Raw genomic sequence first — 14,116 nt, forward strand, 5'->3', positions numbered from 1 at the left:
GATAGTTTCAAAGATTGTCGTCAGTCGATTAAAGACAATGCAAGTCCTGGACGCCCTTCTACGTCAACTGATGATTCACACGTCGACAAAATCAACACCCTGGTTGGGCAAATCGACGTCTGAACATCAGAGCTCTTGGTGAAGACCGTGGGATATCAGTTGGATCATGTCATTAGACTTTGATTAAAAAATTGGTGATGCATCGCGTTACTGCGAAATTTATTCCACGCCTGATGACGAATGTAACAATTAGCAAGCCCGGCGAACTTCGTACTGCCTTTGGAAAATCCCGTTTCTTTCCGTACTCGTTCCCGGTTTTCCCCGTTCCCGTGGGCACTTGTAACGGTTTATTTTCTCCAGTACAAGCATTATTATCGTTCACGGTATATTTAGTTGAATGATCCTCGTAATTTTCGAATAGATGGCTCCATTTGAAAAACGCAATTTTAGTGCATCATTAACCAACAGCTGAGGCGTTAGTTGAACCTGAGAACGCATGGAATTATAATATTTTAAAATTAATCCTGTCAATTGGATTCATTAAATTGGAGATTCTCGAATAATAGTGAACGGATTCGCTTAAAAACTCCAATAGGGAGGATATAATTGCGTTTTTTATCGTAAGTATCGCCATTCGCATTTCATTTAATTGAAGTGTACCATTTCTTGGCTGTCACCTTTTATACGACAATTTTCCATAGACGATTGTTGCTTCATCCATAATTAGCCCTCTTATTTAAGTAGTAGGTATGTACAATTTAGTTTATCAAGAAGGAGGGGTTTCTTCCTATTTTCTATTTCTATCTTTTTCATCTAGATGGATTAGCGGTTTCAATTTTTGGTGTACGAATCCTCCTTTTTTAATGCCTTTAACTGTTTCTCCGTACAGAGGTAATACAGCAGTTCCAAAGTTACTTGGCGGCATTCATCTCGAAATACAACTGTAGTCTATGAGTTACCGTATCGATGACCTTAGATACCTTCTGGACTGGAGGAGGTCCAGCTAACTTACCATGTATTTCATGTACTTAATGTAAGGACTTCGAAACGTTTTACAATTTACAAGTGGGAAACGACGTGGAGTTGTTTTTAAATTCCCTTGAGTTGGCCACTTTTAAGTATATTAGATTAACATGTTAAAATTATGTAAACTCAAGAGATACTCCCTCGGATAACTAACTTTGTATATTGTAGATATGATGTAAAATGTGTGTTTAGCGTTGTCCATAATTACCCCCCTTTCTCCAGATTTTTCCACCATGTTGACCCTCTGTGAGCAATGATTCGGAATTTCCTTCGACTCTTTGCGCATTTTTTATTCATTTTGCGCTTTTGCTCAATCACATTCAATAATCTTGTTTTTGCGTTTCAATAAGTGTGCTATTTGCCTTCCACCTTTCCGATAGTAAGCTTGGGTACGAGTGAGTGCGACCTGGTCTTTCGCGAATTTGGGAACCCGGTCATTGTCGACCTGTCTACTTCGGTACATCAAAATGGCAAAGAATCATAGTTGCACAAACCTTAGAAAATCTACCTACTTACTTCCTTCACCTCAACTTGGAACTCATCTTTCATATGAAATCCCCCGTGTCAGCTAGGGGATTCATCCTGGTTCAAAATTATACGAATCTCACAACTAACAATGTAGCAGCCAGAAGTCAAGGAAGAAGGTCAATACATGAAGCCGTCAATGAAATCCCATGTGTGTTGGAACCTCTGGATGTTGCAGGAGGAGGAGGAGATGTTGCAAGAGACACATGTGTTTATACTTTTACTGTGGGGACGCCGAAAAGAAGAAATTGGAACAAGTACTCTGAACTTGAGGTTGCAAATCATTCTGTTCCTGCGGTTATGGAGACTACTGGATACCTTGAATCTTTTGGACCAGACGTTGGTGGAGAGTACCCAGGAACCTGCCTATTCAGCGTGGAAATGCAGCAAAGATACTGGGAACACTTCTTTGGCAGAAGGATGGAGGACCTCATTTAACATTCTACTTTTAATGAAATCGATTTCAAATAATTCTTATAAATACAATGTGTTTTCAAATTAAATTACGTACATTTCTAATTAAATTTGTATTATGTACAACAAAGGTTGGCCAAATACCATCCTCACAGGTATAATTACAACAATTCATTTATTGACGGTAAAATAAAGTGCACTACTTGATATGTTAAATAATCGAATGACCGCTTGATTGTGAAAACGCAATAAAATGAGTAGGTGGAAACATCGATTTTTATACCTATTCGTTTTCATTTTCGCGAATTTACCCTCGCCGTCCTTTAATTGATAATCGTGTGGCTCTGAAGATTTAAATTCCATTAGCAACGCATGATTTTCCCATTTTTAATCATAACGGATGGAAATGATGTGGAATTTTTAAACGCAGTGCATCTTTGTCGTGGACTTATTAATGCAATTACATGTTGAAAGTGACGTGCACGTGTAGGTAATACGGCCACAAATCATTCAGTTTTAAATGAACTCATAAATAACACGTGGGAAATTGTGTAACGTATAGGCAATATTGGGGCACGATATTATTCAAAGCTTGGTCAACACGTAAGGGTGCAGCAATTTTGGGGTTTTAATTAAAAGGAAAGACTTACCTAATCCGGCGTGTCCAAAGCAGAAGAGACATCCATCCGTACCATTAATTACGGCATGGATGACATCCGTAAGAGCGCTTGAGCACACCTCAGTCTGCAATCAAATCACTCTGATCAGCACGTATTTCATTACGCTTCCCAACTTAACTAATAATTTTCAGTGTTTGCATGCATAAAGATTAGTGCGAAGATTGTAGTAACACCACTGTAAGTGGATGGCACATCAAACATACAGAGAGCTCACATAATGTAAGGCCATAATAACGAACAGATTTACAACCTAAGATAACTTGTTCATTTATGTAATGACACAATAAAATTTCTTACTGTGCTTTCATTTCCCATTTAACATTTTTTACTTCTGATTTTAATCTTTGGGCGTTTAACGCGAGGTCGCAAAAACATTTTTGAGTTGGACGTCAGCTGCCAATTATACAGCGCAAATCGAGCGAAGGCATCGAAACTGTCTCATAGTAATACATCTGTAAACCGAATAGAAGCAAAGGAAGGTAAGTAATAAACAGCATCTGTAAAGGTACTGGGTGTCAGCTAATGACTGAAGGTTTATCATTCCGACTTCCGACAACCCTTAAGCAGGGCCCGAAGATAAGTGTTTATTACCAAATTGAGCGTAAAACATAAAAAAAAACTCGCCTGTCGATTATAAAAACGCGCATTACAAAATATAGTAAAAGAACGCGAATTGAAAAGTTGGCACTAAGTGCCGCACTTAAGAATCTGGAATCTTAAAAAGATTGAACAAGACTTCTACATTTGTGTCCCCCTGCAGTTTGATTGTTTCCCAAAGTAGGAACGAGACAAAAATGCGAGGGTGCAATGCGACACCACGCTGAAATAATAAATTGTGGTTTAGTACCACCTATCAACGTAAGTGTTCTTACCCGAAAATTCATTATTAAGCATAAAGAAAACTTGCTTTTCATGTTAAGAAATTTACTGCGCCAATTCCCCGCCAAGAATAAATTACCTACAATGGCATTGTTTAAATAATAATTAAAAGCTTTTATTGGAAGGCCCTGTAAGAAGGTGTATATAATCTAATGAATAAAGATCGCAAAAATAATTAAGAGGGCAAACGCCGTTAAATAAGGGAATTTGTACAATATTAAAATGTGGGACCCCGTCGCTTCTTTCATTAATATTAATTTGAGATATTAAAATTACATTTATCTAAATGAACCCTATACCGCGCCAGTCACCTAAGACGAAATTTAAAACGGAATTTTCACCCCGACAAACTTCAATTAGTTTTTCACATTGTGGGTCAGTGCGCTTTTTTTTGCAGATAAAAATTTCGCATTTCGTTTAGTGACGAATTTCGCTAGTTCTTTGCTACGTTAAGTACAAGAAACCATCTGCTCGATCGTGACGCATTTTTTACACATAAGTATGAAACATTTTTCTCCAATCCCCATCACATATTTTTAACTACTAACCCAACTAACTTCTGCAACTTGTTGATAACAACTTTTTGTTTTATGCTTAGCAGTTCAATATTTTTAGCGCATTTTCCAACGATGTTGGGTGCGCTATTGCCGCCACTTTCTCTGTCCGTCCGTCTGTCCGAGGCCTTAACTACTCCTACAGTTTTCAAGATATTTAGTTCGTTCCTTTTGCATTCGGTAGCGTATCGCTCTGGCACCTGAGTCAAGGAAAATCTTGACGATTGAACTGCGCATGCGCAGGCTGCGCGATGTTAACTTTTTTATTTCTTAATATATTTTGTTGAAATTTTAATCACAGACACTTGTAGTAAAGGCAAATATATGGCATATAGTAAAAATCAGATGTGCGCAAGCGCAGACTGCGCAATGCCAACTCTCTTATTTATGGAGATATTTCTTTAAAATTTTAACCATATATGCTCATAGTAATAAAAAACATAGCGTAAATAGGTATGGCCTTTGGGGAAGTATTGATCAATTTGTGGAAAATGCGCAGTTTATTCGCGCAACATGAAAGAAAGGCCTTGTGTAGCCAAACAGACACGGGTAAGTCCCAAAAGCAAAACATATTTCTGTTAAAATTTTCGTGAATATGTTCCTTTAAACTTGCAGATAACTCGTTCACCTTCAGCCACAGAAGATGTTAAGAATGATCTAATTCGTTATATGCTTCGTTCTGGAAATGCAACATTATTTACAATGAAAGTGTTTTCATTATTCGAAGGATGTACCGAAAGTGTAATGGCAACATAAACGTGACAAAACGAGTCAAACTATAAATAGGTAATTTCGAACGTTTAACGAATTACGCATGGAAAGAGGATGGTAATGCTTGATCAAAAACTTGACCGGTTTACTTGTTTTCACAGTTTAGGTGTCAAATTACATTTCCAAGGCCAATGGCCCCATTTTTGATGTCAAATTACATTCGCAAAACCATCCAAGATCAATGGCCCCATTTTTGTCGGGTCAAATTACATTCCCAAGGTTATATAGGGCCAATGACCTCATTTTGTGGATGAAAGTCATATATCACAGGTCATCTAAGGTCAATGTTTGTTTTTGCGTCAAATTATATGTTCACTGTCAGACAAGGTCAACGACTCCTTTTTTTTGTGGTGTTAAATTACATTTTCAAGGTCATCAATGACCCCATTTGTTGCTGTGTAAAACTTTACTGTCAAGGTTATCCAAGATTATGGCACCATTTTGTGTGTCAAATTACATTTTTAAGGCTATCCAAGGTTTATGGTCCCATTTTGGTGGTGTAAAATTACATATCAAAGATCATCAAAGGTCAATGGCAATTTTTTGTGGTATCAAATTGCATTTGTAAGGTCATGCAAAATGAATAACCCCATTTTTTGTGGTGTAAAATCCATAGTTTCAGTACAGCTGCAAGATTCATGTATGTGAAAATAACCATCACCGGCACTTTCCACATTTTGACTACTAGCACTGCCATCACCACTGTTTTGACGAGGTACGAAGCACATTAAACTATTATTATTTACATTGATCGCTCCACTATATTGCCCCCTGCATTTTATATATTTAAATGATGAGTTCACTTGTTCACAATTTAATTACGTTACACCTAAATATTTTTCAGTGGGCGCCCTGATTAAAACTTGTACAACACAAATTACGACGATGAAGAAAACGTTATATTCGTCCATTTGCCGACTGCGCTCGAACTAACCATGTACGCATCACTTGTATTAACATGATGACCTTGAAAATGTAATTTGAAGCCATAATAAAATGGTCCACTGACCTTGGATGACCTTGAAAATGCAATTTGACACCACAAAAATTAGAGCATTGGTCTTTAATAACCTACAAAGTTTAATTTGACACCACCAAATGGCGCCATTGATCTTGTATGACCATGGGACTGAAATTTGACACCATGGTGCAATTGACCTGGAATGCCTTTGGAAATGTAAGATGTCACCACAAAACATGAGGTCATTGCCCTTGGATTGTCCTGAAAATGTCATTGGACACATTGATATCGGAAATGTAATTTGACACCCCAAAAATGAAATACGATCATCAAGGGATACCACCCACCGTGACTTACTTTACAACGTCACCATTGCTCTCGAGCACTTTTCGGAGCGGCCGCTTGGTGCTCGATACTCGAGCGTTTACTTAAAGTGCTCGGCGAACGAGCGTTTTTTTCTGCCCGCGAGCGGTTTTTCAGCTCATGAGCGCGTTTTCCGCTCGCGAGCGCGTTTTTCGCTCCTGAGTGTTTTTTTCGCTCGTGAGAAATTTTAACCGCCCTCAAAAGCAACTCGGTGCTCGGGAGCATTTTTGAGACAATTAGAGCGCTCGTCGCTAGAGCGGTTTTTTAGAACGCTCGACCCAGCTCTGCTGTCCGAGATGTAATTGGATAATAAAGCGAGTTATGAAATGATACGATCCAACGGATCATTTAGATTTCCTAAGGGGAACCTCATCCCTTGAACCTAGGTATTTCATAAAATGATGATTTGCGAAAATTGATTTATTAAGGGTTGCAAATATAAATTAAAACACTAATGTTATAAGCTGGAGTCTTCCCGTCATTACAGGGTTAGTAGGATGGATAAGAGGAATTTTCTCTGAAACGAATAGTTTGATTCTTTGGAAAAAAGTTTAGACATTTTGTACTTTGGTGACAATTATTAAAAACTAGTGTTGAAGTTTTATGTTGAAAAACTTTCAGATACCAAATTTCATCAAAATCAGAATTTTTTACATCCCCAGTTAGGGTTTGGAGTATTGACCCTACTTCTAAGGTTAAATAGTCACTTTATTAGACGAAAAGTACGTTATTTTTGTATGGTATGAATTTTGTAACGGTTTATTTTCTTAATTATAAGTATTATTATTGTTTACGGAATATTTTGTTGAATGAACCTCGTAACAGTCGTAACCTTGGACGAGATGACTTCATCTATCGTTGGAATTTTAACCACGCAATTTGAGCGTGCGTTGCACCCATATGATATGAAACTTTGGCGATTGAATTCTTAATTTGGGGATTCCGCTAATATTGTTTGGACGGATTTTTTTCTAGATAATCGTAAGTCCCCGCCATTAATGCAGTGTCACATTGTAATTTTTATTCATCGACGATTGTTGCATTCATCTGTAATTAGCCCTATTATTTAAAGAGGTATGTACATTTTAAGGTTATCAACGAAGATGGCTGGTTACCTTTGATTTTCTTTTAGGGTTCAAGTTCAAGTCTATTTTCAATTTAATTGCTAGCAGCTTAGCGGACCAGCACAAATTGAATTTAATTCAACTGCAAGGACCAACTTAAGTACGGAGACGCTTTGCCTACCATTCTGTCGACATACGAGTGCGTAACCTTGGGTTAAATTCACCGTGATAAGGAGCGGCCATTTGTTGAAATTGGGTCACTGGGTCATGCCCCAGATTTGATATCAAGGACTCGATCGTTAACCACAAAACAACTTCCGTGATTGTTTAGTATAATAATTGATTATTTTGCCCCTTTATGCTCCCGTATCATCTCAATTTCGTGCGGGGAGTTAGAAATTGAGTGGCGCTCAACCCTCGATAAGTGTACCGACGGCGACGTTAAGAAGATCATTTTACCTAAAACTACCGCTGTGGAAGATTCTCAAGCTTATTTTGTGTTTAACCCTGAGCAAGTTGGCCGTTTATGCTGCGGGTTTGAGGTAACGCAGCGCCCACTCTACCTACTCATTATAATTTCATTTAGGGTAGATATAGCATATAAAAACATTTCATGGGACCTTACTATCCGGAGCGACTAACTTGGCCGTTTAATCAAGAGACCATTGGTGTCGTGACCCCGTTTAAATTACAATTTCATTTCCAAAACAGTGAGATTGGAGGAGTATTATCGTTTCAATTGTAACCTGCCGTTACAAAGTGTACATTTTTATGGTAAAGTAAAACTGTACCCCGATTCAGATTCTGATCGTCGCTTAAATTATATTGCAACCCCCAGGTGGCACGATTACCTCCCAATCTTATGAAACAAGGTGTTACACAATTAATTTGTGATTTATTACACTTCATACAGGCAGCATTTTCCGTATGTACAAGAATGCTCACTGCAAACATAGACTAAGTAATTCAACTGATGTAATTTATAGAGACGTTGTCTTTACGGATAAAAATCCAAACAAAATAATGGCAGCATTTTCACCATGTTTAGTCGCGGTCTGAAGATTTATTAAATCCTCTTGTTTGAAGTAGCATTTTATGGAACGATTGTTGTCGGCAGGTAGCTTACTCAGCAAAACTGTGTTCATTTTATGATCTTTTTAATTTCAGCGGAGTTACTATCTCTCAAAATGAAAACACAAGCTTGCAATAAATTGATGAACTCCTAATGAAAATGAAATGTGATGTTCCGTTATCTCGAAACGAATAAGCAACGTCTGTTCAATTTAGTGTAATTAAAAAATTTAATAAGAACTGCTTTCGGAAAGACGCAAGTACTACATTTAATTTTTACATCAAAACGAACAAACGTTTTTAATTATTCTTAGAGTCGAACGTTCAATCGAAGAACAGAATATTAATAATACCCAGACTGTAATTTAGCAGATACAAAAACAGATTAAAAAAAATATTAAAAAGCTCATTTCATATTATTTGAATTTCGTTTTACGATTAGAATATACATTGTGAAATTTGGTGCAGGTCTATTTTGACTGTTGTAATAGCTTTGCGTTATAATGAAAATACATATACTTGGTTTTAGGGGTTTCAGGCTGAAATCACACATTCATTGTTATTTTTAATCTTCGGAAAGAATCAAAATAAAATTGCCAAAATAAAATTCGGCTTCGCGTATGTATAAAAATCCGCTAATTTACATTAGGTACGTACACGATAACGTATTCATGTGTTAATCAGAAACATAATAAAGGCAGGCGGTGAAGGGCTCGTTAAAACAACCCTTTTTGTACGTTCTATATAGTTTAAAATTTAACCCCGCTGCTCTGGAATTCCGAATCAAATATTCAGGCTACTGTTCAAGAAGAGATTATTTATCCTACTCGGTCACTGGTATCCGTCCGAGAATGTTACTTAATTGAATCGTGACAGGCCAACGGGGTTCTGTAATGAAATTTAAATCGTTTGGGTCTTCTGCCATATATGCGGAATATCTGCTTCCGCACGTCTAAAATATTTTCTTTATTAGGCTTTGTTATTAAATCACTGCATCTTTCAATTGCGAAATAATGCAATTTTAAATTTATTCAACGTGTGAGTTCGACTATACCTAATTCAAAACCTTTCCGCCTTTTATTTAACAAAAACTTTTTGTTGTGCACTAAACTCTACAAAATTTATTTTGCTTCGTGAACATGAGCTTAATATGGATTTACATTTTACAGTTAAAAGTAACCGTGAAAAATTGAATTGGAATATGAAGTTACAAGTGGTGAAATTTAATTTAATTTTAGTACATACTCGTACACTCCCAATTCTAAACAATTAAATGCGTTATGCCATTGACTAATACCCCCAGTCAATGGTTATGCATAATCTGATCATGGATTTCACTTTTTGAGGATCTTATTTTTGTGCCATTGGCTACCGGATCCGTCGTGGCTGGTTAATGAACTGGGAAAAGTTATCAGCGCCAGTCGGACGGGTGGTAACTCAATATTAATTGGGGGGTTGAAACTCCCATATTGTATCAAACAGTTACGATACGTAAAATGTGCCCATGTGTAACGTTCTCTTATCCTTAACAATTTAAATTCCGTATTTTCTTACGCCATCTAGGCATTTCTTTGGTAAATCCGGTTACTTAAGGTTTAAGCTTTCTGTATGGTAGATTTGTTATTGCTTTAGTTCTGGAGTTCGCCGCTAGAGATCATCCGAGTATTATAGGTTTTATTGAACTTACTTGTTTAATTTGGCCTTGCGTACAGTTGTAATGTTTCCATTCCATTTACTATTGCCTACCTGAATAAGGGCTTTTGGTAATGGATATTACCACATTTCTTGTATTTCTCTCTATTTCTGATGTGTTGTGCCTACGCCATTGAACACGATTAGCGGATTTATATCTGCTAGTGTACAGATTAGACACAGCATTAATATTAATATGTATTTTTTAGGGTTTTGTCTTCTTTCAGTGTTCTTTCAAAGTTCTCTCATAGTTCGCATAGTTTTCTCCCAAGTCTCTCTTCTGGATTAACTTTTTCCGCTGCGAAATATCTACGTAGGTATTCTCGCACGAATGCACGATTAGTCGTTGTGCGCTGTGGCACGTGAAAATCTTGTACCGTACCTTTTACTGGGGGATTTGAAATTCATTACGTTTGATAACTTTATGCAAGCGCTTTGAGTACGCAGTCAATTATCATTGCCATGTACTTACTTTATTTACGTATTTCAATATCCATTGCATTCAATACACTCCGTGAACTCTGTTGGGGCATTTTCTTGTTGTCAGGGTTTGTTTCATTATTGGGTGGAGTAGTTTATGTAATAAATGGGGAAGGGAAAAGCTTAACACCAAATCAACGTATTACTGTACCATTTACTTGTACAATATATTTTGTTTATTGATGACTACTATTTACCATGTGGTTCCTTACTGTTTATTATTCCCGAACAAGATGGCGCTTTCCCGACAGTAAGTTTTATCGTTCCTTAAATATAAAATTAGTTATTTGTGCATCGTAAAGTATTAGTTTTCTTGAAGTTAAAGTCGTGTTCTTGCTCTTGTATGTATATCCTGTTTGTACGGACAATTCGTTGTCGATCAAATTTTGCTTGCCGTTACAACCATAGTTCAAAGAGAATCTTTTTATTTTCGACAAACGACGTTTGATTGCATATAGGTTTATACAATCGAATTGTAATTACTCCATTTGTTTGATTATGGCTCCGTTGTTGTCTGGGGAAGTCTGTTCTGATTTTGATAATTTCCAGACTACGAGTTGTTCCTTTTTTTGATAAAAAAATTAAGCTAGTGTACGAGAACCCCAGTATTCATCCCGACGCACATCTGCAAAATAATGCATTCTACAGCGTAGAAGAGTACTTAGACTGTGATTTTGATATATGTGGTTGAGTTTTCTGTTTTTCGTCTAACGTTTGTTTTCGTTTATATACATTAATTTTATTGTTAAATGTTTTTTATCTATACAAATATTTTTTTTTCTTTTCGCTTATACCATAGTTATTATACAGCATTTGCAATTTGACGTGTGCAAACATATTTATACATTGTACAGGGTTAGTCAACGATTGCGCGGAGTAACTTAATGCCTTGAAGATAAGATTTTTCGATGGAGTCCTTTTGTATTATGATATGGTTGAATATTCTCCACATTTAAAAAGTATTTGGAATTATACAGAGTGCGCCCACAAAGTAGGGCGCCAAAATGGTACATTTTTTTAAATAAAACCCCCTGTATTTGATTGCATTTTTGAATTCTACGTGTAATTGTACGTCTTTTTTATTATATGTTAATATCCGAAAAACTAGTAGTTTTAAAGATAATTCGATTTGTAAGAAAAATTTGGCATTTGCAAGCGTCAGTATATTGTCAAAATTATTTTAATTTTTGATTCCAGGTTTTATATCTTTTATCCTGGGTTAAGTAAAAGTCAAATAAATACATCTACTATGAAACATTAAAAAAATAGCTTACAGGGTGTTTTTTTGGTAGGTTCAAAGTTGCAAAACTTCATATTAAAAATCTCACTTTTTTAAATGGAACACCCTGTATATTTTTCTGTCATCTTTTAGCTCCTCCAAAAACCTTCAATTTTTGATAATAATGTCCTATACCTTATTACTACTATATACTTATTCTCCAGTTTTTCGACTTAAAATAAATTGTTTGAAAAATAAATTAATCGATATGATTTTCGTTTTGGACGTGATAGATAAAAACTGCCTTTTTTTGCATGGCCACCCCGTTATTATGTAAATTACATATAACTTATTTAAGATTAGAATGTAAAAACCAGAAAAACCAAGATATTTTGAAAAATATCAGAGATAGGTATGGGACATTATTATCAAAAGTTAAAGGTTTTTGGAAGAGCTAAAAGATGACAGAAAAATATACAGGGCGTTCCATTAAAAAAAAAACTTTGGACCTACCAAAAACATAGTAGATGTATTTATTTGACTTTTACTTAACCCAGGATGAAAGATATAAAACCTGGGATCAAAAATTAAGTACCTAATAATTTTGACAATATACTGACGCTTGCAAATGCCCAATTTTTCTTACAAATCGAATTATCTTTAAAACTACTCGTTTTTCGGATATTAACCATATAATAAAAAAAGACGTACAATTACACGTAGAATTCAAAAATGCAATCAAATACAGGGGGTTCTATTTAAAAACATGTCCCATTTTGGGGGTGCGCCCACAACCAACAATTTTTAAAATGTGGAGAATATTCAACCATATCATAATACAAAAGCACTCTATCGAAAAATCATATCTTCAAAGCATTAAGTTACTCCGCGCAATCGTTAACTCACTCTGTACAACACAAATATACATCTATCTATCTACCTGTACTTTTCCTGAGCTTATCGTGTGCTTATCTCGTGGTAATTTTGTTAGGTTTGCTCAAAGTGAACGTAACACACGCAAAGAAAAATGCGATCCATGAAAAATGCGACAAGCAGCCATTTCCCATTTCGATGTAAAAGTCGGTAAATGCTAAATCGGCGATAGATCACAGCATATCTCATAAAACGATATAAAATGCGTTCAAGGTGAGACTGTTTATGTTGCCAAAGGTGGTTTCATGAAAGAAGTATAGTATCTACATAAAAATAAGCAACCCTAAACATTCATTAGTAAACAAGGTACCTATACCGTCTAACAAAGTAAACATAAGATGTGAATATACCGTCACATATTAAAGAACTTTTATTAAGATTATGGAAAATTTCTGGCTTCGTCTCCCAATCTCCCAAAACTTTAGCTTGTTAATATATTAGGTTCTTACGTCGTAAACATAAAAATAGGCAACAAACCAGGTAAAAATAAATCCAATTAAATATTCAACACATTAAAATATTTCTAGTGCTAATTTTAATTCTGAATACAACAACCTGATCAGAATAGCCTAATTCTCGTAGATGGGGAAACATTCCCACAGGAATATAAAAATGTAAAGTAAACACAGCGCAATTTAATTTATGAGCAGAAAGTAAGGTTCATATAAAACATTCCCATGCATGAAATGAAACACACAGCTACAGAGCGAATAAATTATTAGGAACAATTAATATGGCTAACAAAATTGCATAAAACAGTACCTGCGAATCGTCCTGCGAAAAAATTGCGTCGAAAGCGAACATTTTCGGCGCGGCGACACCAACCCTTCGATCTTCGGGTGCAACCGACCCGCACGTGGACGGATCCATTAGCGTAACCTGCTTCTTTCGTTTATCCAAATTAAAGAAATTATTAAAGCTCCCATTTTCGGGGGATGCGTTTCCGGGCGGCGTCGAAACGCGTAGCATTACTTTCACCTGAAAAAAGAGGAAAAAAGTATTATTTACGGGAGGGAAGCAAATGTTTGGGGGCGACGTTAGTAAATTGTTTCTCGTGTGTCCAGTGTTTCGCATTGTTTGTATGTCGAATATTTCATGGCAGTCCATGTTGTATTATATGTAATCTGGCCACACGCAATGCATATTTTAGATATTATTACAGCGTTAATTACAGTTGCGGTAATTAATTAATTTATAGTAGATTTTACCACAAAGTTTGCGCCGAAGGGTTATTATTAGTATACCGCAATAATTTCAAATAATAAAAGAGAGTGCAACGCCGCATAGGTGAACTGTTTTTAAACCGAAACGTTTGGAATTTCTAATTTAGATGTGGGGTTTAACCACTGACGATTCTTTCCACCGTAACCATTTCAAACACCCCGTTTCAACACGAGCGCACTTCTTTTAGGGATGCGATTTTTTAAATTTTTATAGAAATAGGTTATGTAAATTACGTGCTCGGCGCGTGTTGTTGCCCTACA

The 14,116-nt window shown here is 36.2% G+C and overlaps 1 protein-coding gene across 2 annotated transcripts in view; it reads right to left on the reverse strand.

Annotated features, from left to right (window-relative positions):
* LOC116169480 (kinesin-like protein CG14535) overlaps window positions 1–13,889 on the reverse strand; it is a 34,281-nt gene extending 20,392 nt beyond the window's left edge. Inside the window, exons 1-2 of one of the 2 annotated variants that reach the window (XM_031485583.1) lie at window positions 13,395–13,623; window positions 2,616–2,709 (exon numbers count right to left, since the gene is read on the reverse strand). In XM_031485583.1, coding sequence (XP_031341443.1) covers window positions 2,616–2,709; window positions 13,395–13,601 — 301 coding nt within the window. In that variant the 5' untranslated portion in view covers window positions 13,602–13,623. Of the gene's footprint in view, window positions 1–2,615; window positions 2,710–13,394 lie in introns of both variants that reach the window. The other variant, XM_031485584.1, reaches the window with a different exon arrangement.
* Window positions 13,890–14,116: the final 227 nt, after the last annotated feature.

The sequence above is a fragment of the Photinus pyralis genome, unplaced genomic scaffold (genome assembly GCF_008802855.1).
Source record: "Photinus pyralis isolate 1611_PpyrPB1 unplaced genomic scaffold, Ppyr1.3 Ppyr1.4_LG4, whole genome shotgun sequence".
NCBI classification, from domain to species: Eukaryota; Metazoa; Arthropoda; class Insecta; order Coleoptera; family Lampyridae; genus Photinus; species Photinus pyralis.